General features: G+C 39.5%; 1 protein-coding gene across 1 annotated transcript; it reads left to right on the top strand.

Annotated features, from left to right (window-relative positions):
• Positions 1–5,261: 5,261 nt before the first annotated feature.
• MMP12 (matrix metallopeptidase 12) lies at positions 5,262–22,263 on the top strand. Its single transcript, XM_027579711.1, has 11 exons — positions 5,262–5,399; positions 5,613–5,681; positions 6,796–7,043; positions 7,977–8,125; positions 8,212–8,337; positions 10,242–10,403; positions 10,902–11,025; positions 19,230–19,363; positions 19,730–19,889; positions 20,599–20,702; positions 21,624–22,263. Exons 1-11 carry the CDS (start codon positions 5,295–5,297, stop codon positions 21,722–21,724), a joined length of 1,482 nt encoding a protein of 493 aa, XP_027435512.1. The 5' UTR covers positions 5,262–5,294; the 3' UTR covers positions 21,725–22,263.
• Positions 22,264–26,078: the final 3,815 nt, after the last annotated feature.

The following is a 26,078-nucleotide window of genomic DNA, read 5'->3' as shown; positions in this document are numbered from 1 at the left end:
TAGAAAATTATACTTAAAATATATGAATAGTGATAATGATGATGCTGATGGTGCTGGCGATGATACAGCCCAGCTGCTATGTAGAAAGGACCGTGTTAAGTAGCCTGTATATGTAACATGTAGGAATCTCAGTCCTGCTGTGCCAGATATGATGCATTTTTAAAACATTTAACCTCAAATCTGAGCTTCCATCTCAATGGGCTTATAGGAAACTCGACTTCAATCGTGCGCACATTCCATGTCCTCCATATTGATCCGCCGAGCCTGCATGTTCTTTCACTTCTGCCGCCTGTTGCTTCTGTGGCAGGCCCTGTCCGTCTTTCCTCAAACCATCGCCATTTCAGTGGATTTAGGTTCTTGGAAAGAAGCCAGAATGAGAATAATATGCTCAGCGTCACAGATGTTGAGGCGAGAACCACAGAGTTGCCTAGCTGCTTGAGCGGAGCTTGAAGGAAAGGAAAGAAATACAGGAAAAAATAATGTCGTGGTTTAAAAATTATCTCGTCTCACTCTGGAAGAGAACTTGTGTGCATTCTCTCTAGTCTGTTCTCTGTCCATTGATTTGTTTTCTCTCTGAGTTGATCTAACCCACAAATACAGCTGGTCAATCCTTTGTGAGAATGCCACTACTTTTTACTGACACAGAGTTCAACAGATTTGCCTTCTGTGGTCTAAATACTATGTCTGGAATCTGGGTCTCTTGGCTTTACAACCATCTTCCAGAGTCTGTGCCCTGGATCAGCCCCCTGTGAGCTGCCATGTCGGACCAGGCAAAACTGGTCTCATTAGTCAGTTACTGACCCAGCCCCAGGGTACATGCCACCACAGGCCATCCATTCTCAATGGGGGCAATATCATCCCCAAGTGGGTGAAAATTGGTCACTGGGGGCAAAAAAAATCTTATTCTTTATGTATAAAGGATGGATAACTATAGAGCATATAAACAAGTACATAATATGTCTCTGGTATTAAAACTTCATGGGAGAAGATCTAAAATGTCTGTTTCTTGGGGGCAATAAAGAAAGAAGTGTTGGGAGACATTGCTGTAGGTGTTAGAAAAGGAAGAGAACCAACATCCATGGACAGGCTGTCAAGGTGCCAGGTGGAGTGCCGAGCAGTTTCGTGCATTGTCTTATTTAATCCTCCAAACAGTTGTTTATGGAGGAGGAAGCTGAACTTACACGACTTGCCCAAAGCCACAGTTTTGTAGGTAGCATAGTTGAGGTTTGAGGCCAAGTTTCTTTCCAAAGCCTGGCTCTTCTCGTTAAACCAGGCTGCAATCAAAATTGGAGTGGACATATCTGCATCCTTATATCCACCTCTACGTGTTGACCTTGTTGTTGGAGAGCAGGAACAGGAAAATCAACAGTTGACTAACAACACATATGTGTATCCATCACACTGCATCTCCTTCGTGATGTGCGCATAGGACGTCGGCTTCCTGCTGCATATCATGTCTTAGTTTATTGTTTGAAGGGGAGCCACTTGCTGGGGGAAGAAAAGAGGCCACGGAGAGAAACCATGGCGACTTGTACATTCCCTGTTTTTCTCCCTCCACTTCCTTTCTGCACCCCATGGGAACGTCCTCACTTCTGAACCAGACACACTCCAGCTTTCTCACCAGCACTCTGCAACTTCCCTTGTGGGGTTAGTGAACTTCGCAATACAGTTTGGGGCTGAGTCCCGGTTTGAAAGGCAGCAGATTTCTAATCAGTTACTCTGATATTCCCTTATGAACAGCTAACTAGCAGCTCCATGTTGGGTCAAGTTCCAGGTCATTCTGGAAGAAGGTAGAGGGGACTCAATGAGTGGTCCCCACCATCAACATCCGCTCTTCTGTGGGCTGTTTGTGATTCTGTGCTGGGTGGATGTAGATGCATTTGTGGTTGAACACTGTTATTGAGGTTGACTTTTCTCCTCTGTGGAAAAAGTTAGCTGGTCTAACCCAACCATGGCATGACCAACATTCAGGGACAGAGGTAAGAGGAGAAGGCAAAGAATGAACTTTTATTGAGGTCCTGTCATATGAAGGTAGGTGCTTTTAATGGATTGGGTCATTTATTCTTTACAAAATCTTAATATTATCCCCATTTTACATATAAAGAAAATGAAGCATGGAAAAATTAGCCTAAGTGCACACAACTAGTGAGGGTGACTCTTGACATGTACTTCAGGGGTGCTCTGGGCCAATTCCTAGGGAGCTCGGGCAGCAAATCCACCTTAGCAGCAGGGCACTGTCCGGGCCGGGGCTGGGAGGAAGTGCACAGAGGTGATTCTCCAGAGAGCGGCCCAGGACGGCCGCCCCCGGGCATCCAGACTCACTTACAGCATTTCAGGACTGCGTGCCTCCTGCTGGCCCCCACACAGCCTAGGGGACAGTCTGGCTTTCACTGAGAAGATTGAGTATCACAGTGTCATTGGTGTAGTGTTCGCAGTAGTAAGATACCCATAGGAAGACCGAAATCTGAAGAAAAATCAAAGTGATGTGTGACAAAATGATATGTGTTGTAGCAACAAGGCAGGACAGAGTCAGGAGGCCTCCCAGATATCTCCTTAGGCAATTCACTTCCTTTTTCTGGACTCCCAATTCTTTATCCATAAAAGGAGAGAGTTAACTAGCTGAAAATTTCTTCCTACATGAACAGATTATTGGTGGAAGCGTCAGATAGTGGATTTCTTTGTATATTTGGGGAACATTTCTCCTCTCTGGTCCTTGCCAATGACCATGTTCCATTTGCCTCTAGATCCTCAAGGATGATACCCCAAATAGTTGAAGGTGATTCTATCAGGGAGATGCCTCAGAAGGTCCTGGTGTCTGGCTCAGGAAGGAAACAATGTGCTTTAGAATCTGCTTTTTACTAAGGAAGGTCTTATCAGCAAGTAGTCCCTGTCATGAGGGTCTTTGACCTCGGCCACTTTCTGTGCCTTCATAGACATGTTCTTCTTCACAGCGAGCACTGTGAGGGACCCCTTGATTCTGATTTCCATCAGTGTGTCCCCTGGAAGCCAGTCTGGGCCTGGATCATAATCTTGTAGCTCCTTCGAACATAGGAGAGAGGTCTAGGCACATAGGTGATCGCCATTCTCATCCCCATTATCAACCTCTTCTAAATATCTTACCTAAGAGAGCCATAAAGGAAGAAGGAGAGCAAGTCACTGAACCTGTAAGGTGTGTCAGGCTTTAGGCTAAGTACCCTTCCCTATAATTTAATGTAATCCTCGTAACAACTCTTGAGGTACCTGCTATTTTTATTCCAATTTCACAAGTGGAGAGATTAAGTCTTACGGAGATTAATGATTGCGAAAGATGGTAAAATGAGCTAAGATTCTCAGGCTCGTTGACTTGACCCCCAGAACCTAAGCTCATAGCTGCTGCGATGTTCTGTGGTTGCCCAATGGCCCTTCTCCCTCATACTCAACCCATGTGGGGCATTTGGCAAGCCAAGACCAGAGACCATTAAAATTTGGGTATAGTTTTGTTTTTGTTTTTTTAGAAACCTTCCAGGGAGGACATTTTTTCCCTTCCTTTGTAGTTTGTGCAGCTTTTGCCTTTATATCTTACATCCTACACTTTCCAGATTTCCTGCAAGTCTTCCCCAAACCAGACTGGTTTTTGCTAGGAGTAAGACCGGTTCTTGCTTTTGGTGTGGTTTAGGAGCACAACTTCTGTCTAACAAAGGCTCCCACAAAGAAAGCTAACTACTGATGTGCTATAGACCCTATTCTCCAACAAAATTCATCCATGCATATGTCTCGAGCACCTACTCACCTCAAGGCGGTTTCAGGCACAGAAATACAGTGGTGAACAAGGCGGACAGAGCCCACCCTCACAGACAACATTCTGATGGTGGAGAACCAGCCCCTCCCAGATTTTCTGATAAATCCCATTTTCTCCTGCTCTCTAGCCAAACAACCAAGCTCCTCTTATGGTTCTTGAGTTAAATTCAGTATCTGACAGAATTACCTTACAATACTACGTGATCTTCCCCTTCACGGATCCTAGAGCCACACTGGTTATAACTGCAAATCATGTGACTCTCCTTTTGGGCCAAGAAAAGCAAATGAATATTCTTGAGCATGTACCGTACATGCGTGCATTTATAATACATGGTCTCATCTCATCATCGCAAAAGCTTAAGGAGGCAAAGATCATTATCCTCATTTTCAAAGGAAATATCTGAAGATCCTAGAGGTCAAATCACAGAGCTTGAAAAGGGCTGATTGCAGGTAGGATATTAGCTACAGTGCTCGTGCAGGTGCCCCTTGTTTTCCTGGAGCGCCCACATCAGGGAGAGGCTGGAAAGCAGCTAGCAGTTCCTGGGCCCAGGAGGTGGGTCACAGCAGTGACTGAATCCTAACCCGCCACCCTGGGACTCCTCCACCATCAGCCTGTCCACACAGAATGGGGAGGCAGCCCCAAGCTCCCACGTCTGCCTGCATGGTTTATGCCTGGGTTCTCAGATGTTTCTGTCTCCAAGCATTTTCCACCAACTGACAGGCAGATCCTGTGTGAACGGAGCAACCAGGACAAGGGAAAAGGAAGCTGGGCGGACATGAAGGTAGATTGCAGAGGCAAACCTTCCCTATCTTTCACAGTTGAAGTGTTGACCTTGGGCTGCCCACTCTAGCCTATTAGGCAGGTACAGGAATTGGCCTCTGGAATCTCTACCCAGGTACGCAGTCGGGATCAGGCTTGAGTTTAGAAGCAGGATCTAAGCCTGCACAGCACATACAGCAGATGTCAAAGCATCGTGATGTTATAGATTTTCCTTGTTAAACACCAAGTCTCTATACATCACAGTTCTCTAGGGAGCTAGAGTCAGCCTGGAAAGGATTCTTCTAGTTCAGCAAAAGGATTTCATTCATCTGACTTTTTAAATTTTGTTCCTTTAAAAAGCCTGTTTTACCCATAGTAAATATAAAGAAATTATTACAGTAAAAATTCAGATACTGAACTTTCTAAACATACATCTAACTATTGTAACATTTTAGGTGTGTAGTGTTTCTCATATAATGCATTATTTTGGAGGGCTTATTTATTTTTGGGGAATATGCCCTGAGTTGTATGAGTGATGAGTTCAGTGCTAATGGACCCATTGTTGGTCCTAGAAAAAGATCTGTGCTTGTGTTTGCGTGTTTTTGAGATAAGTCAAGGGATGATATCAGCTGTGAGTCACTCGAAGGATTTCATATTCACAGAACAAGACCTAAGGGCTATATAAGTAGGGACATTTGAGGAACTTTGCACTGAGAAGGAACCGGGTAAGTTGGGTTGAGCCATTCACAAGTTTAGAATGAAGTTTCTTCTGTTGGTGCTGACCCTGCAGGTCACTGCTTCAGGGATGGTTCTTCTGACCAACTCTTCAAGCTCCAAAGAAAATGATGTGCTATTTGGTCAAGTAAGTATTGACCCCATATATCTACCCAGCCTGATTTCTGTCTTTAAAATGTATTGCGTTGACTAGTTTTATCTTGAAAAGTACTAGTTGAAAAAGAGTTTAGGAGACTACTTGCTTTTAGCACTGTATTTTTCTTTGCCAAAGAGGATGTAGGAAAGTGGTGTTGTTTTTGAAGGAGTGTTATAAAACTCTCCTATTGACACTGTCCTACAGGTCACTGCTTCTGGAACTGTTCCATTGGTGAACTCTACCGACTCTGAAAATAATGTGACATATGCCCAAGTAAGTATTGACACCAGAGTATTTATCCAGCCTGATTTTTGTCTCTAAAATTTGTTGCATTGGGGGCACCCGGGTGGCTCAGTTGGTTAAGCGTCTGCCTTCAGCTCAGGTCATGATCTCAGGGTCCTGGGATCAAGCCCCAAGTCACACTCCCTGCTTGGAGGAGGGTCTGCTTTTCCCTCTCCCTCTGCCCCTCCTCCCTGCTTATGTTCTCTCTCTCAAATAAATAAAATCTTTAAAAAATATTTGTTGCATTGACCAGTTCTGTCTTGAAAAGTACTAGTTGAAAACTGGTTTAAGAGGCTATTTGCTTTAAACACTGTATTTTTCTCTGCCAAAGATGAATGTAGGAAAGGTATTGGTTTTGAAAAAATGTTATAAAATTGGTGGATGAATTTGTTCCTTTTACTAAAAAGCCTTTACTAAATAGCTTTGGCCGAGGAGAGTTAGTTCAAAATAATTAGAGTTCAACTTCTGTTCAGTATTTTACAATAATCATTTAATGCCATTTAATGATCTGAGATTTGAGCAATGGCTTGATTACGTAACCACTTCAGCCTGCCATGATGATTCAAGAATACTTTTTACTGTCTGGCATCCCAGATATTTCTTCATGAGTATGTTTTAAAAATAGTTTTCTCCCCCCCCCATTTCTTTCTTTTCCCTAATCATATGAGTTTGGATGATATCCCCATTCTCTAAGACTCTTTTAACTTTGCATTTGCCATAGTTGTCCATTGTGTTGAGCTTTGGATTTTTAAGCAGGAAAATATTATCCCAACTTAAATTAATAATTTATGCATCCTGACAATAAAGGTTTCGCTGCTTACTTGATGCCATGATGTGCCAGATGCTGAAATAGATTTTAAAGAATAGAAATAAGTTCAAAGAGGTAGACACACAAAGGTGTTTCTAGTGACCTTCCGGCAATCAATATTGCTAAAAGTTTGTGACTCACCTCGAAAGCACAAAGAGTTAAGATTTTTTTTCTCATTATAATTAATTGTCTGGTGCCTGGTTCAGAAGCACCAATGTGCAGCTGAGTCAACTATACAGAGCTCCATCAGAAATTCCTCCATGTATTATAATGTCCAACTAAGTGTATTTTTTCCAGAGGTACCTGGAAAACTTTTACGGTTTCGTGATGGACAGAATTCCAACGACAAAAATGAAAGTCAATAGGGACTTCATGGAGGATAAAATTCAGGAAATGCAGCAGTTCTTGGGGCTGAAAGTGACTGGGAAACTGGACTCATCTACTCTGGACATGATGCACATGCCCCGATGTGGAGTGCCTGATGTTCATCACTTCAGGACGATGCCAGGGAGACCAGTATGGAAGAAACGTTTAATTACCTACAGGTAACATCATAGCTATAGACTTTTCTACCTTCCCTTAGGTCTGACTTCTGGAAACCTGAACCATTTAGATAGAGCCCTAAGTCTGGAGGTAGATAAGAAGCCTCCCTCAGTTGTTGGCACTCTCCCTGTGTTAAAATTCATTCTTTCTGGAAGGGGGGATTTTTTTCACTCAAGGTGGAGTTGTTTGTCAGCCCAGAGCACAGTAGAAAGGCTGCAAATAAAAGGAGAATGAAGCTAAATCTATAATAAATAAGAGACAAGGGAACATTTTATAGGACAGGCAAGATAGATAAATGCAGAGGCCTGGGAGCAGGGGCAAAAGATTTTATTTATTTATTTGAGAGAGAGAGAGAGCAATTTAGCTTTCAAAAAGCTAAATTATTTATGAAAATTATAACTTAGAGTGCTCACTCTCAGCCTAATTTTGACCCAGTAAATTAAGTGAACAGTTCACTCAGTGGTTGCTGAATTTTTATCACAACGTTGGATGATGGAGGTGCTGTTTGGATACAGAGATGAAGAAGACACAGTCCCACCCTGGAAGAGTGCATAATCTCGTGGGAAACAGATTACATGCAGAAGCCCGTGATTTTGAGATAAGGACCAGTGATGGTCTTTTGTGCAAAACATATGGGAATTAAAAATAGGAGAAAGCCAGGTTTATTGTCAAATTGTCAATGCATGTCAGTCCTTCACAAAAAACCCCAAAAATCATAAATGAGAAGAAATCCAGTTAGATTCTGTTTAAGGAGGAAGCTGTCCAAGGATACGTGTTTCTGTAGCTAATGATGCAGGTTTTTGTTATCTGGACTATCGATTTACGAAATGATTCATTCTCCACCAATGCAGGCAAAAATGAAGTGTTGCAATAAGACAGAATTAACACATGGTTTCCACATATTTTTCTCTCTCTTTTTTGTTTTGCTGGTAAAGAATCAAAAATTACACTCCTGACTTGCGCCCTGCAGATGTTGACTATGCCATCCAGAAGGCTTTTCAAGTATGGAGTGATGTGACCCCCTTAAAATTCAGAAAGATTAATTCAGGAGAGGCTGACATTATGATACTTTTTGCATCTGGAGGTAAAGAACGTGGACTTATTTTATCTGTATCATTGGCATGACCTATAGCATATAAGGAAGGACTAATTTTCTTTCCTTTTCCAAAGCTCATGGAGACTACACCCCTTTCGATGGTAGAGGTGGAGTCATAGCCCATGCTTTCGGACCTGGAACTGGGATTGGGGGAGACACACATTTTGATGAGGCTGAAATCTGGACTAAAAACTACAAAGGTAAGAAGCAAAAAACAAAACAAAAAACAAACAAACAAAAAGAAAAAACAAAAACCACACATGAAAAACCCTTTACAAATTCTAATTATGTCCCAATTTTGAAAGGCTGCATTCTGAGAAACAATTGTAGGATGGAAAAACTCATTCTGATTATAATTGTGTCACTAAATAAAATGTAACATTCTGTCTCAATTTCACCCTCTATAAATTGAGGATATTGGACTACATTATCTTAAAGATCAGGTTTAAGAATTTGAAGATGAGCTAGTTCATTAGTGTGAACTCAGGAACCTTAAAGGCCATAGCTTAGAAAGGTAAAAACTGTGATTTAGGCAGTCAGTTTTTGACAGGGCAGTCCGTAAACTCAAGCAAACACAGACGCTAACTCTGGTTATACCAGCCATCCTAGGGTGGGGTGGTCATCTGCATGATCCATTATATGTTGACAATTTCTTAGATTTATAGTGACACAGAAAGATGAAGTTATATTATAGAAAACTTAGAAATCCTTGTAGTAAAACACAAGGTTATATCTTCATATGGTCTCTTGAGGTTCTGGGATAGGAATTACAGAATGCTCAGCTGATCATTTGACAATGCCTTCGCTGTATTTACAGAGGAGGCTGTAATTCACCATCCCTCTCAGACAGCTGGGGGAGAGAAATAAACAGTCTCCCCTGTTTGAAGGAATCACTACCCATTGGAAAATTCAAACCCTCATATCACAAGCCTTCCTAATATTTCTAGGGGAAAGTCTAGATTATATGACTGACTCATATGGAAAGTATATGGAGAGAAAGTCTTCAAGAATAGGTTCTACTGAGCACACCATCTCTCTGGCTGATATTGCATGCCTCAGATGGCAGTGTTTTCATAGACCAGAAAGGCTGTTTGTTTTAGCCTAACACGTGACCCAAGGCTTATTAAATTCTTGATTGAGAAGAGGAGTTCTGCATTGTCAAAAGACAACGGATATAGCATTAGGTCCCAATTGAGCTTCAAAGCCTCAGCTGGTCATGTTAAATTTGTCTGAATTTCATCCAAGGTTATTTTGGGTGTATACTCTTTTCATCCAACATGGTGGACTTGGAATGTTTTAGAATTCTAAAGGATTTTAGAAAAATAATTTAGTACAGATCTTTACAGAGAGAGGAAGTTCAGGGCAGGAGGCTGTTAGCAGCCAGCTCGTGGGAAAGATGGGGCAGAGCGTGTATTTCCTAGTTCTCTTCTTTCAACCCAGTGTGTACTTCCTACCGGTCCGTGTTACCTTGTTTTTATATGGCGCAATTCTGTGCTTTCTAAAAACTAAATTATTTATGAAAATTATAACTTAGAGTGCTCAATCTCAGCCTAATTTTGACCCAGTGAATTAAGTGAACAGTTCACTCAGTGGTTGCTGAATTTCTGTCACAGCGTTGGGTGATGGAGGTGCTGTTTGGATACAGAAACAAAGAAGACAAAATCCCATCCTGGAAGAGTGCATAATCTCGTGGGAAACAGAGTACATGCAGAAACCCATGATTTTGAGATAAGGACCAGTGATGGTCTTTTGTGCAAAGCATCATGGGAGTTGAAAATAGGAGAAATCCAGGGTTAGATCAAATTGTGATAGGTTGGGACATTTGAAGTGTGGAGACATTTTTGTTGTCAAAATTGGAGGGGGGTTGCTACTTGAATTTGAGTGTTGAACCCAGAGTTTTCTAAACACCTGTGATGCACAGGACAGTCCTAACCACAAGGAATGACCTGGCCTACAATGTCAACATCAAAAAGCCTTGGGTCAGAGGGAAAGGAGATAAGTCAAGGCTTCCCAATCCTTCTGCCTGATTTCGGTGGTGTCATTGTCCTCCGGATGCAGACATATTTCACTGCTCTTTTCCCCCTTCTTGTTGGTTTCCTCTCAGGCACAAACTTATTCCTCGTTGCTGTTCATGAGCTTGGCCATTCCTTGGGTCTGAGCCATTCCAGTGATCCAAAAGCCATCATGTTCCCTACCTATAGTTACGTTAACCCCAACACCTTTCGCCTCTCTGCTGATGATGTACGTGGCATTCAGTCTCTCTATGGTGAGTTGACTTTCTTTACCATTTTGCCTTACAAAGACACCCATGAATAGTGTCATAGTATCTACATTTGAGTAAAACTTTCATCTCTGTCTTCTGTTTGGAGCCCTGTGAAAACCCTGTGATGGAGGTAGCACACATCTTACCTTCATTTTGCGGAAAAGCACAGGAGACCTAGTATGTTCATGCCGGTGACGGGGGCAGAATCTGAGTCCTCAGTCTTTCTATCCACCACACCATTGTCTTTGAAGAAGGCACAAAGAGAAATAATCTGCCTCGAACAGGAAAACCAGAGTGATCAGATTTTTCTCCTCCATGACATTGCGACCAAATGGGGGAAAGATCTTTATTGTCTGCTTCCTGTGAATGTCATAGGAAGCATAAATTGCTTTTTATGCATTTTTTATCCAGAAAATTAATGTTTTAGAAAGAATGGTTCTTCCCCTTAGCAGCTAAAATGCAGATTTTTTTTCTCTAATGTTTCTTGAAATGTATTTTTAGGTCTTCCAGAAAGGCGCCAACCCTCATCAAATCCTGACAGTAGAGAATCAGCCACCTGTGACCCCAACTTGAGTTTTGATGCTGTCACTACAGTGGGAAATAAAATCGTTTTCTTTAAAGACAGGTAAAATCATCTTCATATCTGACCAATATTAAAGGCTCTGTCCTTGGATTTTTAAAATGTTTTGTCAGAGAATGGTGGAAAATGAAGTAGATGAAAATTGAAGAGGGACTCGATTCTGTAGGAAGTAGACAGCTTGAAGGTTTTGAAGGGAGAGAGTGATGTGATTATATTTGTGTTTAATGAGAAGACTGATGGGTAAAAAATGGATTTGCGGTAGGAATCTTGGGTGAGGAAAGATAAGGCAGGAAGTGAAGCCAGACTACTTTAATCACAAGTAAAAATTGTTAAGTCTAGGACTAAAAGTGTGACAGTATCAATTTAAAAGTCTTGATTCTTGATTACAGAGAAAGGAATTCCAGGATAACTTAGAGCACAGATTGAAGCAGATACTGGAAGGGTGGGGTGTGGAGAAGATTAGTATTTGGTAGATGGGACAAATATTCTCCATTTTTTAGATTGAAGAATAATTGACATACAAGATTTATTAGTTTCAGGTATACAACACAGTAATTTGATATTTATGTATATATTATGAAGTGGTCACCAAAATAAGTCTAGATTCATTTGTTACGATATAGAGTTGTTACAATATCACTGATTCTGTTCCCTGTGCTATACATTTCATGCCTGTGTCTTACTACAGAACTGAAGTCTGTCCCTTCACCTCTGTCAGCCATCAGTTTGTTCTCTATGAGTCTGTTTCTGTTTTGTTTTATTTGTTCATTTGATTTTTTTTTTTTTAGATTCCACATTTAAGTGAAATCATATGATGTTTCTTACTCTGTCTGACTTATTTCACTTATCATAATATGCTCTAGGTCCATCCATGTTAGCGCTAATGGCAAGATTTCATTCTCTTTTATGGGTTATATCCCACTGCATACGCACCATGTCTTCTTTATCCATTCATCAATCGATGGACATTTACGTTGCTTCTGTATCTTGGCTATTGTAAATAATGCTGCAATGAGCAGAAGGGTGCATATGTCTTTCCTAATTAGTGTTTTGTTTGATTTGGATAAGTACCTAGAAGTGGAATTGCTGGATCATATGGTATTTCTATAATTGATTTTGTGACGAACCTCCATACCGTTTTCCACAGTGGTTGCACCAGCTTGCATTCCCACCACCAGTGCACAAGGGTTTCCTTCTCTCCACACCCTCACCAACACTCGTTATTTCTTGTCTTTTTGATCCTAGCCATCCTGACAGGTGTCAGGTGGTATCTCATTGTGGTTTTGATTTGCATTTCCTGATGGTTAGTGATATTGAGCATCTTTACATGTATCTGTTGGCTGCCTGTATGTCTTCTCTGGAAAAATATCTATGTAGTTTCTCTGCCTATTTTTTTATCAGATTGTTTAACTTTTTAAAAATATTGAGTTGTTTGAGTTCCTTATATATTTTGGATATGAACCTCTTATTGGGTATATCTCTTGCAAGTATCTTTTCCCATTAGGTTGTTTACCTTATCATTTTGTTAATGGTTTCCTTTGCTGTACAAAAGCTTTTTAGTTTGATGTAGTCCCACTTGTTTATTTTTGCTTTTGTTGTCCTTGTCTGAGGGGAGGGATCAAAAAAAAAAAAAGAAATCTCTAAAGCCAGTGTCAAAGAGTTCATGGCCTATGTTTTCTTCTTTTTTTTTTTTATTTTTAAATATTTCTTTTTTTTTTAAATTTTTTATTGTTATGTTAATCACCATATATTACATCATTAGTTTTTGGTGCAGTGTTCCATGATTCATTGTTTGTTCATAACACCCAGTGCTCCATGCAGAACGTGCCCTCCTCAATACCCATCACCAGGCTAACCCATCCCCCTACCCCCTCCCCTCTAGAACCCTCAGTTTTTTTCTCAGAGTCCATCATCTCTCATGGTTCGTCTCCCCCTCTGACATACTCCCCTTTTCTTCCTCTCCTGTTATCTTCTTCTTTTTCTTTTTTCTTAAAATATGTTGTGTTATTTGTTTCAGAAGTACAGATCTGTGATTCAACAGTCTTGCACAATTCACAGCGCTCACCATAGCACATACCCTCCCCAATATCTATCACCCAGCCACCCCATCCCTCCCACCCCCAACCACTCCAGTAACACTCAGTTTCTTTCCTGAGATTAAGAATTCCTCATATCAGTGAGGTCATGTGATACATGTCTTTCTCTGATTGACTTATTTCACTCAGCAGAACACCCTCCAGTTCCATCCACGTCGTTGCAAATGGCAAGATCTCATTCCTTTTGATGGCTGCATAATATTCCATTGTGTATATATACCACCACTTCTTTATCCATTCATCTGTCGATGGGCATCTTGGCTCTTTCCACAGTTTGGCTATGGTGGACATTGCTGCTATAAACATTGGGGTACACGTACCCCTTCGGGTCCCTACATTTGTATCTTTGTGGTAAATACCCAGTAGTGCAATTGCTGGATCGAACGGTAGCTCTAATTTCAACTGTTTGAGGAATCTCCATACTGTTTTCCAGAGGGGTTGCACCAGCTTGCATTCCCACCAACAGTGTAGGAGGGTTCCCCTTTCTCCACATCCCCGCCAACATCTGTCGTTCCCTGACTTGTTAATTTTAGCCATTCTGACGGGTATGAGGTGGTATCTCATTGAGGTTTTGATTTGGATTTCCCTGATGCCAAGCGATGTTGAGCACTTTTTCATGTGCCTGTTGGCCATTTGGATGTCTTCTTTGGAGAAATGTCTGTTCATGGCTTCTGCCCATTTCTTGATTGGATTATTTGTTCTTTGGGTGTTGAGTTTGATAAGTTCTTTATAGATTTTGGATAGTAGCCCTTTATCTGATATGTCATTTGCAAATATTTTCTCCCATTCTGTCGGTTGTCTTTTGGTTTTGTGGACTGTTTCTTTTGCTGTGCAAAAGCTTTTTATCTTGATGAGATCCCAATAGTTCATTTTTGCCCTGGCTTCCCGTGCCTTTGGCGATGTTTCTAGGAAGAAGTTGCTGCGGCTAAGGTCAAAAAGGTTGCTACCTGTGTTCTCCTTTAGGATTTGGATGGACTCCTGTCTGACCTTTAGGTCTTTCAACCATTTGGAGTCTATTTTTGTGAGTGGTGTAAGGAAATGGTCCAGTTTCATTCTTCTGCATGTGGCTGTCCAATTTTCCCAACACCATTTGTTGAAGAGACTGTCTTTTTGCCATTGGACATTCTTTCCTGCTTTGTCAAAAATAAGTTGACCATAGAGTTGAGGGTCCATTTTTGGGCTCTCAATTCTGTTCCATTGATCTATGTGTCTGTTTTTGTGCCAGTACCATACTGTCTTGATGATGACAGCTTTGTAATAGAGCTGGAAGTCCGGAATTGTGATGCCGCCAGCTTTGCTTTTCTTTTTCAATATTCCTCTGGCTATTCGGGGTCTCTTCTGGTTCCATACAAATTTTAGGATTATTTGTTCCATTTCTTTGAAAAAAGTGCATGGTATTTTGATGGGGATTGCATTGAATGTGTAGATTGCTCTAGGTAGCATTGACATCTTCACAATGTTGATTCTCCCAATCCATGAGCATGGAACGTTTTTCCATTTCTTTGTGTCTTCTTCAATTTCTTTCCGAGTATTTTATAGTTTTCTGAGTACAGATCCTTTGCCTCTTTGGTTAGATTTATTCCTAGGTATCTAATGGTTTTGGGTGCAATTGTAAATGGGATCGACTCCTTGATTTGTCTCTCTTCTGTCTTGTTGTTGGTGTATAGGAATGCCACTGATTTCTGTGCATTGATTTTATATCCTGCTACTTTACTGAATTCCTGTATGAGTTCTAGCAGTTTTGGGGTGGAGTCTTTTGGGTTTTCCACATACAGTATCATATCATCTGCAAAGAGTGAGAGTTTGACTTCCTCTTTGCCGATTTGGATGCCTTTGATTTCTTTTTGTTGTCTGATTGCTGTGGCTAGGACTTCTAATACTATGTTGAATAGCAGTGGTGAGAGTGGACATCCCTGCCGCGTTCCTGACCTTAGGGGAAAAGCTCTCAGCCTTTCCCCATTGAGAATGATGTTCGCTGTAGGTTTTTCATAGATGGCTTTTATGATATTGAGGTATGTACCCTCTATCCCTATACTCTGAAGAGTTTTGATCAAGAAAGGATGTTGTACTTTGTCAAATGCTTTTTCTGCATCTATTGAGAGGATCATATGATTCTTGTTCTTTCTTTTGTTAATGTATTGTATCACGTTGATTGATTTGCGGATGTTGAACCAGCCTTGCAGCCCAGGAATAAATCCCACTTGGTCGTGGTGAATAATCCTTTTAATGTACTGTTGGATCCTATTGGCTAGTATTTTGGTGAGAATTTTTGCATCCATGTTCATCAAGGATATTGGTCTGTAATTCTCTTTTTTGATGGGGTCTTTGTCTGGTTTTGGGATCAAGGTAATGCTGGCCTCATAAAATGAGTTTGGAAGTTTCCCTTCCATTTCTATTTTTTGGAACAGTTTCAGGAGAATAGGTATTAATTCTTCTTGAAATGTCTGATAGAATTCCCCTGGGAAGCCATCTGGCCCTGGGCTTTTGTTTCTTGGGAGATTTTTGATGACTGTTTCAATTTCCTTAGTGGTTATAGGTCTGTTCAGGTTTTCTATTTCTTCCTGGTTCAATTTTGGTAGTTGATACATCTCTAGGAATGCACCCATTTCTTCCAGGTTATCGAATTTGCTGGCATAGAGTTGCTCATAATATGTTCTTATAATTGTTTGTATTTCTTTGGTGTTGCTTGTGATCTCTCCTCTTTCATTCATGATTTTGTTGATTTGGGTCATTTCTCTTTTCTTTTTGATCAGTCTGGCCAGGGGTTTATTAATCTTGTTAATTCTTTCAAAGAACCAGCTCCTAGTTTCGTTGATCTGTTCTACTGTTCTTTTGGTTTCTAGTTCATTGATTTCTGCTCTGATCTTTATGATTTCTCTTCTCCTGCTGGGTTTAGGCTTTCTTTGCTGTTCTTTCTCCAGCTCCTTTAGGTGTAGGGTTAGGTTGTGTATTTGAGACCTTTCTTGTTTCTTGAGAAAGGCTTGTATTGCTATATACTTTCCTCTCAGGACTGCCTTTGCTGTATCCCAAAGATTTTGAACAGTTGTGTTTTCATTTTCATTGGTTTCCATGAATTTTTTAAATTCTTCTTTAATTTCTTGGTTGACCCATTCATTCTTTAGTAGGATGCTCTTTAGCCTCCATGTATTTGAGTTCTTTCCGACTTTCCTCTTGTGGTTGAGTTCTAGTTTCAAAGCATTGTGGTCTGAAAATATGCAGGGAATGATCCCAATCTTTTGGTACCGATTGAGACCTGATTTGTGACCTAGGATGTGATCAATTCTGGAGAATGTTCCATGGGCACTAGAGAAGAATGTGTATTCCGTTGCTTTGGGATTATGTTTTCTTCTATAAGTGTTATGGTTTCAAGTTTCTACATTTAAATCTGTAACCCATTTTGACTTTATTTTTGTGTATGGTGTAAGAAAGTTGTCTAGTTTCATTCTTTTGCATATAGCTCTCCTGTTTCCCCAACATCATTTATTGAAGTGACTCTCTTTTCCCTGTTCTTGGCTCCTTTGTGCTAAATTAATTGACCATATAAGTGTGGGTTTGTTTCTGGGCTCTTTTTCTGTTCTGTTGATCTATGTGACTGTTGTTCTGCTAATACCATATTGTTTTGATTTATTTAGCTGTGTAGTATAGCTTGAAATCTGGGAGCATGTTACCTCCAGCTCTGTTCTTTCTCAAGATTGCTTTGGCTATTTGGGATCTTTTGTGGTTCCATACAGATTTTAGGATTCTTTGTTCTAGTTCTGTGAAAAATCCTATTGGTATTTTCATAGGGATTGTACTGAATCTGTAAGTTGCTTTGGGTAGTATGGATATTTTAATAATATTGCTTCTTGCAGTCCATGAGCATGGTATATATTTCCATTTATTTGTGTCCTCTTCAATTTCTTTCATCAGTGTCTTATAGTTTTCAAAGTCCAGATCTTTCACCACCTTGATAAAATTCATTCCTGGTATTTTATTCTTTTTGATGCAATTATAAATGAGATTGTTTTATTAATTTCTTCTGATAGTTTGTTATTAATATATAGAAATGCAACAGATTTTTTAGGTTGATTTTATATCCTGCATCTTTACTGAGTTAGTTCACTTATTAGTTCTACTAGTTTTTTGGTGGAGTCTTTAGGATTTACTAATTATAGTACCATGTCATCTGCCAATAACGACAGTTTTATTTCTTCCTTTCCAATTTGGATGCCTTTTATTCTTTTCTCACCTAATTTCTATGGCTAGGACTTCTGATACTATACTGCATAAAATGGCAAGAGTGGACCTCCTTGTCTTGTTCCTGATCTTAAAGGAAAAACTTTCAGCTGTTCACCATTGAGTATGAGGTTAGCTGTGGGTTTGCCATATATGGCCTTTATTGTGTGGAGGTGTGGTCCCTCTATAATCATTTTGTTGAGAGTGTTTGTCATGAATGGATGTTAAATTTTGTCAAATACTTTTTCTGCATCTATTGAAATGATCATGATTTTTATCCTTCATTTTGTTAATGTGGCATATTACAATGATTTGTGGATATTGAACCATCCTTGCATCCCTGGAATAAATCCTACTTGATAGTGGTATATGATCCTTTTGATGTATTGTTGAATTTGGTTTGCTAATATTTTGTTGAGAATTTTTGCATCCATGTCCATCAGGGATATTGGCCTGCAATTTTCTTTTTCTTTTTCTTCTTCTTCTTCTTCTTCTTCTTCTTTTTTTTTTTTTTACAATGTCTTTGTCTGGTTTTGGTATCAGGGTGATGGTGGCCTTGTGCAATGAGTTTGGGAACATTCTTTCCTCTTATTTTTTTTTGGAATAATTTGGAATAATTTAAGTCTTCTTTAATTATTTGGTATAATTCACCTGTGAAACTGTTTGGTCCTGGATTTTTGTTTGTTGGGAGTTTTTGATTACTGATTCAATTTCATTTCTAATAATGGGTCTATTCAAATTTTCTATTTCTTCCAGATTCAGTTTTAGAAGATTGTATATTTCTGGGAATTTATATCCATTTTTTTGGTTGTCCAATTTATTCACATGTAATTGTTAATAGTAGTCTTTTATGATCCTTTGTATTTCTGTGGAATCAGTTGTAACTTCTCCTCCATTTCTGAATTTAATTATTTGAGTTCTCTGTCTTTTTTCTTGATAAATCTGGATAAAAGCTTACCAATTTTGTTTATCTTTTGAAAGAACAAGCTCTTAGTTTCATTGATCTTCAAAATATTTTTTTTAGTCTTTATTTCATTTATTTCCACTCCAATCTTTATTATTTCCTTCTTGTAACTATCTTTGGCCTTTGTTTGTTCTTTTTCTAGTTCCTCAGGTGTAAGTTCAGATTATTTATTTGAGGGGCACCTGGGTGGCTCAGTCAGTTGGGCATCTGCCTTTGGCTCAGGTCCTGATCCTAGGGTCCTGGGATTGAGCCCTGCATCAGGCTCCCTGTTTATCAGGGAGCCTGCTTCTCCCTCTCCTTCTGCCACTCCCCCTGCTTGTGCTCTCTCACTCTCTCTCTCTCTCCCCGTGTCAAATAAATAGGTAAAATCTTTTTAAAATAAAGATTATTTATTTGAGATTTCTCTTGTTTTATGAGGTAGGCCTGTATCGATATGAAATTCCCTCTTAGAACTTTTTTGCTGCATCCCCAAGATTTTAGAAAGTTATGTTTTCATTTTCATTTGCCCCAAGGTATTTTTATTTTTGATTTCTTCATTTCTTCATTGGATGTTTGGTAGCATGTTATTCAGTCTCTACATTTATAGAGGTTTTTCCAGTTTTCTTCTTGTCATTGATCTCTAGTCTCATTATTCTCCATTCCTGAGATTCAAAAACTGAGACATTTGGGATAAATAACTTCTTTTAGATTACAAAACTAGTAAAGGAATTGTGGGTTCAGGTTAGAACCTAGATCTCTTGATTTCAAGTATCAGGGTATTTTCATATGGTGGATTGCCCATTAAAATTATTGTTATTATAAAAGAATTAATTAAGATCCATTCCTTGTGGTGTTCCTATCAAGACATCCATGGAACAGAATGTGAGGATATTGGAAAAAACCCATTAAGTCATTTCACAGGTCCTTCCCAGTGACCATTTCATGGTTCTTGAGTCTACAGTGATTTTTAACATGTGTTAAATGTTTTTCATCAGATTCTTCTGGTGGAGGTATCCTGAGAGTCCAATGAGCAATGCTAGTTTAATTTCTTCTTTGTGGGCGACCTTACCATCTGGCATTCAAGCTGCTTATGAAGTTGGAGCCAGAAATCAAGTTTTTCTTTTTAAAGGTAACTCTAATGTTTAGTTTGCTACTAGGTCTACTTCAAGGAAGAGAATAAATGAAGGAAATACTACTGATTTTTATAAACATAGAAAAAAGCACTCCAGACTTAATTAATGGTGAGTCTGAACTATGAGCTAAAAATAGTTTAAATACCTAGGTAATGTGCAAAAATTTCAGGAAAAGTTTGTTTAATATAAGATCATAATACTTGTGGAAAAAGTACAGGACCATAGGAGACAAACCATGTTGAAGAACAAGGAGCAGTATGTTTTGGAACTATGGATAAAGAATGAAGTTGTTTGTAGTGAGTCAGTATTTATATTGCTGTTTTTGTATGATTCCAGTGTATCCTCTCTGTTTCTCTTCACAGATGATAAGTACTGGTTAATTAGCGATTGGAGACCACAACCACACTACCCCAAGAACATACGTTCTTTGGGCTTTCCTGACTTTGTGAAAAAAATTGATGCAGCTGTTTTTAACCCACTTCTTCATAAGACCTACTTCTTTGTAGGTAATCAATATTGGAGGTGAGCTTTAATGATTGGTAACATGACTCGTAAAATTCATGAAATGGGCAGGGAATGGGGTTTTCAGTAGGGAGTCTTTCTAATGTAAATTCCCAAGGATCCTTGACCTTCCTAAGAGAAGAATCAAGAGAACATAGATCTGGACTAGTTATTGTCTTCCTAGTTCTGTTCTCTGGACTTTGGGATTCTGATTTGAGATAGCACATAATGTGTTTTTAAAAGGAATACTTTATAAATAAAATGTCACGTCATGAATCACAGTGGAAGGACATTGGAGAACAGGGGCATAGACATACAAGACATAGTGTTCACAGTCTCTTCAGGGAGTGTACTCTTTTTAGACTCCTTTTTATAACCACTGGACTCAAGGAGACAAATGAGGAAACCATCTTCTGAGTGGCAGTGAATCCTGCAAGGTCTTCACTACAGGAAATTAAACAGTCGGGCTCTCTAAAGCACTGGCAGAGGCATTGTGCAGGAGTGGGGAAAGTTCCTGACCAGAAGTGAGGACCCCTAGGGTCTGAGTCCTGTAGGGGCTTGGAATAAGTCAGTGAACTGTTTAGGTCCTTGGTTTTCTTAACAGTGCAAGGAAAAGTCTTTCAGGAGAGAATAGATGGGTTTTGTGGTTCATGTCATGAAATATCAAGCTCTTCATCATGAAATCCATTTTTTTTTTAATGGAGGTCCTACTGATTATTTCTTTGCTCAGGTATGATGAGAGGAGACGATTCATGGACCCAGGTTATCCCAAATTGATTACCAAACACTTTCCAGGAATTAGACCTACAATTGATGCAGTCTACTATTATAACAGTAAGTAGATTGGGAAGCCATGAAGATACTGGAAATCCCCTTTTAAAACACTGATGATGATAAAGCCTTCGAGGTCAGAGAACAGGGATTCAAACTGGGAAAGAATAGGAGGGCCGTGCAGTTCTCTGTAGGGCTGCAGAGGGAAAACTCATAGCCTGCTTGGTTTAGCATAGATGGGCTCAAAGAATGAGTGGCATAGAACAAGCAGTAGTTCTAGAGTGGTTTAGTGGGTGGGAGCATATGATTGTCGCCACATGCTTGTGCCTGAGTTTCTGGAATGTCTGATCACATGAGGCCACACAGTGTGTACAGATGAGCATGTGGCAAGACTCAGGCAAGCTGGGCTCGCCTACTTTCCTACACCTTGAATCTTTGACCTTCCTTGCAGCCCCTCCCATCCTGCATGGGCTCTTGTGGACTAGGGTAGGGATACGAAACACTTGAGTTTGTTGGCGTTTGTGTCTGGGAATATCTTCAGGCAAGGTCAGCCGAAGCTGTCGGCTAGGCCGAGGCATTTTGTTTTTATCCCCCCCCCAGCATGTGTTTCTTACTCCTCCGTCAGGGCCTCTGTGTGCCCCACCTGTGCCCAATTTCTTCCCTCCCAGATGAGTTCTCCACCTGGAGGGTGGCTTTTCAAAAACAGTCACATCTTCAGAGTCAGCTTTTAAAACCAAACAATCTTCTCAGTGAAATTAATGAAGATATTTAGTGGTGAAATGATGGGCAGTAAACAGATATCCAAGGGCAGGACACCCAGCGCAGGGGCCCGACATTTATATTATCAAATGTCTAATATAGGTCATCTATAAAATTTGGTCTACTATAGATAATCTATAAAAGCACAGATCTGTGTTTTCTTCTTTTTATTTTTAAGAAATGCAAGTGAAGAATTAAAACTACTCAATTTGTTTTCATTTTTAGGACACTACTATTTCTTCCAAAGATCTGACATATTTGAATATGATGCCGTATCCCAACGTGTCACCAAAATGCTGAAACAAAATATCAAGTTAGTTTGTTAGGAATGGTATAATTAGTGATGTTGGTCAATTCACTTCAGTTAAATAAGTATTTATTCCATACTTGCGTGACGTGTGTCTTAAAATAAAGTAAAATCTATAGGCCATAGATAAATTATCATATAGACAGGTGACTATACAAACTACATAAGATTTTTTTATTTTGAAAACCCTCCTTGTCAATTTTTACTTGATTCAACTATTAAGCTTGAAAACAGACACTTTTTCAAGGGGCAACAGAATATCTTGCTCCTTGAACATCCCAGAAGTGAGAAATTATCATTATTTCTTTGCTTAACTAACATTAAGCAATGCTTAGTTCCTGTGGCCATTAAATGCCTCAGCAAGTATATCATTTTAATTCTTTTGGAATAAAAACAGAATATACCAGAAAATGACATTTACTATAAGTAATATATAAGTAAATTATATAATTATGGTGATAATGTTATTTTATTCTCTTGTCAGTGTTGATTTTTCTAAATCTTAAAGTATATACATATATATATATTTTCCTTTTGCTCAAATAAAAGCTCTGAAAGAAAGTATTTGGTTTCTGAGAATTTTTTCTTGAAAAAAATGTGTATTTCAAAAATAGTTCTGGACCTACTCCTAAATAAAGCGAGTCTCTACATAACTGTACCAAGTGGTGAATGGGAATATGGCAAAGGGGAAAAAGTTGTATTTGCCTTGGCAGCTTGTCGAAGGCCACATAAATCCCTGGTCTGGAGTCAGGGAAGCGTTCTCCAGACCCTGTGTGACTCCAAGGAGCATGCCCAACATATGATGATGAGCCTGGAGAAAAGAGATGTCATGGGAACTTCCCGTTCTCATATAATTTCCACTACAGCTCAGGCCTCACAACGTGGGCCACGTAATTGCTGTGTGACCTTGACAAGACATTAAATCTCAGCTTCCTTAACTTTAGGAGAAAGCAGTAGTGTTAGCCACCTCATTGATTTATTGAGAGAAAAAATGACACATGATGAGCCCATCACGCTGGTGACTTGGACAGCCTCTACCAGTTTTCAGTGCCTTGACACACATTTTCCTTATTTTCTGGATTGTACGTACACCTGTGAAAGCTCCAATTAAGATGTTATGGGTGTGAGGAATGCTTGGAATTTTCAATTCATTTGCAGACATTTCTGATTGACATTAATCGTTTTGATTAATGGAATGAACTGAGGTCGGAAAATATGAGGATTGGAAAGATTCTAGACAGGGATGGAGTTCTCCGTCCATTCTCAAGTACGTGCTTCTTCAGTTTAATAGTCCTAGCATTGTCTTTGTGAGGCATTGGGTCACGTCATCCTGAGAAGAAATGTTATTTCCCCACAGGAAACTGCATGCTGGATATCCTTCAAAAGAAGAAAGTTCCCCACAGGATTAGCATCAAAAGAAAACAGTGGTATCTGGGTTGAGTTGTCTCGGGCCTTAGGTAATTTGAGGGGGAAGCTGTTTTTCCTAAATGATGACTGCATTGGAATAAAAGCCAAGAGTACGCCCTGCATGGTCTCATCAATGCTCATGAGAAATGCCTCCAAAGATTTACAAGGGAATCAATCCTTCCTCTGTCTACCTCCATTTGCATTATATCTTTACATTTTATTTAACAAATCCTTACAGTGGTAACCGTGGACCAGGCACTTTTCTAAGTGATGCACACACACACACACACACACACACAGAGCTCAGCTAAGTTTCATTGCAAGCATGAGGCAAATGCTATCATTCTCATTTTTCAGAGGAGAAACCAAGACACTGAGAGGTAAACTTACTCGCCCACGGTCACACAGCCTTGCAGCTGCAACTCAAAGCCAGTCAGTTTGACTCTAGAATCTGTTATTAACCACCACAAAATTCTGCCTCTCAAAATCATAAAGTGGAAAAAAATCAAAGCAAAGACTGCACTCTGTACTGCTTTGTACTTTCACTTGACCTTTCAACAAAAAAGTCTTTAAAATGTCAGAAGGATTCTTTTGTGTGTCCAGTCCAGGGAATATCACCTTGCCTTGGGAAATGTAGTAGAGCTCTCTTGCTAATGTCAGGGAAAAATTATCCAAGACTTGGAAGCTAGAGTGCTGGACATTTGTCTAGTGAATCTTCTGGGGAACAGCTGATAATATGAGCGTGAGCACCTTTGACTTCGCATCAACCAGGCTATTTTCTAAATCCATAAGGACAGAAATAGTATAAAAATGGCAATAATGCAAATTGTTTCTTCCAACAGCAAAACAAATAAATACAAATAAATGATATGTATTAGAAATATAATTGATTTCTGCCTGGTAGAAGAGACAACTCCAGATGTTACATTTTATTGCCCTATAAGATATCAATGGATTTATGTCATTGGAAAATTCATTTTAGCATTTCTTACTGCATATATGTTTTTCAGATCTTTCCTTAGACCAATTCTTTCATTAGTTAGTGAGTTGGGTAATATCTTTAACATGTTCATCTCATATTTAGATAAAAGTCACTTTTAACTTTTTTGAAAATTTTACTTGAGCACTAGTGGACCAACAGGGGAGCACGGAGAGCTGCCCACCTTTTGGGCCATCAGTCGGAGAAGACCACATGCTAGTTTTGAGCAACTCCTCAGGCCAGACAGAACCCAAATCCTCCGAATCCTGTCTACCTCCTACCCTCTAATGGTGTAGTGAAGGGCACTGCCCCTTCTGGTGGTATACAGTTTCCCAGCTTCACTTTTTTTGCCTTTGTTCATTCATTGAAAAGTATTTATTGAGAATCTGCTGGATTCTAGGCTGTGATAAGCATGAGGGGCCCAAAGAGGACTAAGACAATCTCTGCCTTCAAAGGCACAAAATATGGTAAAAACATAAAAAAGACAGACACATAAACAAGAAGTCACTATGTAATTAAGTGGGTAGACTAAATGAAGTATGTACAAGATAGAATAGTCAGTCAATCTCTGCCAAAGAATTCAGGGGCCACAGAATACTGTGGAAAACAGTATTTATGATGTGTTTTAAAATAGGAGAGGTATCTGTCAGGCAGAAAAATGTTAAACTAAAGGGATTAAAGACAGAAGAAGAAACCTCTTCAAAGACCCATAATACACAAAGAGTAGCTTTTTAAAAAGTCGGAGCATACAATATGAAGGAAGGAATGGCAAGAATAAGACACCAGATTATGGACCTTTCCTGTCATGGATTTTACCTTTGTCTCATAAATGATCTGGTTTTATTGCTGGGACTTAAGATAGAGAGAAATGATTAAATTGCATATTAGAAGATCTTTTTGTTGGAAGTTTGGGGGTTGACCAGAAGAAATTAAGGCTAGATCCAAAGAAGAACAACTACTATACTATTGCACTAATCCATGCAAGAAACACTGAAAATGTGAGCACCTGTCCTAGGCATAGGTAGGACAAAAGTGATATTAAAATGGGGCTATTATAATAGGTAGAAGGGAGAATAAATAAAGTTTATTACTGCTTTGCATGTGGATTATGACTGAAGAACAATAATGGAGGATGATATTTTAAGGATCTGGTTTAAGAAATTATCTTGAATAGGGACAGGCAAGAAAAAGCAGGTCATGGAGGAGGGAGTGGTGTGGCTGATGGAATGCAGATAATTCTGTCTGTTGAGTCTGGGAGCCTTAGGACATTCAGGTGGGGATGTCCAATAGGAAACAGGATGGGATCAAGGCCCCATAAAAAGAAATGAAAGTACTGTATTCCATAGTGCATAGGTGGAAGGTAACAACTTAGTAGTTAATGGGATATCCCAGGAGGAGCATAAGTAATAGTCTTTAAAGTATGCATTATCCCTCAGAGTGATTTTCTAGCATTATTATTAGAATATCAAAATATTCTGAGGTTGTAATGTACTGAAGAAAAGGACTGTGCTTACTTATGCAAGAAAAGCTCCAGCTCACAGGGATTAAAATCCAAGGCTTTGTCTTTCCATGTGTTAGTATGTAAATATAACTTCCAAGGATCACTTTTGTTTCTGGTCATATTGGAGTAATGAGTACTGATTTTTCCTTCCTGCTGTGATTATTTAAAAGATTGGGCAAAATGTATGAAGCAGCTGATTCCATTCACTGGGTGCAGGGAAGATTAGTCCAGAAGAGAAGAGAAACAAATGATTCAGACCCATAAATCTTCCTTGCTTTTCTATCTTCAGGTAGTTTCCAGAACACAGCATATGGGAAGGGACAGAACACAGCAGTCTGCCTGAGTTGAGGAGACCGTCAGAGAAGTTCAGGGAGATGCACGTGGCTATAATTGGCAGAACAGAGAATGAACAGGAGAACACTATAATGCTATACAGAGAAAACATTCCAGAAATTGGAGGAGTAGTCCTCTTGGGTCTGTTAATGA

The sequence above is a fragment of the Zalophus californianus genome, chromosome 11, assembly GCF_009762305.2.
Source record: "Zalophus californianus isolate mZalCal1 chromosome 11, mZalCal1.pri.v2, whole genome shotgun sequence".
Lineage (NCBI taxonomy): Eukaryota > Metazoa > Chordata > Mammalia > Carnivora > Otariidae > Zalophus > Zalophus californianus.
Note: the sequence above shows the minus strand (reverse complement) of the source record. Positions and strands in the feature narration are given on the sequence as shown.

Coding starts and splice junctions, on each gene's coding strand:
- MMP12 (XM_027579711.1), top strand. CDS start 5,295: ATGAAGTTTCTTCTGTTGGTGCTGACCCTGCAGGTCACTGCTTCAGGG. Junction 7,044..7,976: donor AAACGTTTAATTACCTACAG/GTAACATCATAG, acceptor TTGCTGGTAAAG/AATCAAAAATTACACTCCTG. Junction 8,126..8,211: donor GATACTTTTTGCATCTGGAG/GTAAAGAACGTG, acceptor CCTTTTCCAAAG/CTCATGGAGACTACACCCCT.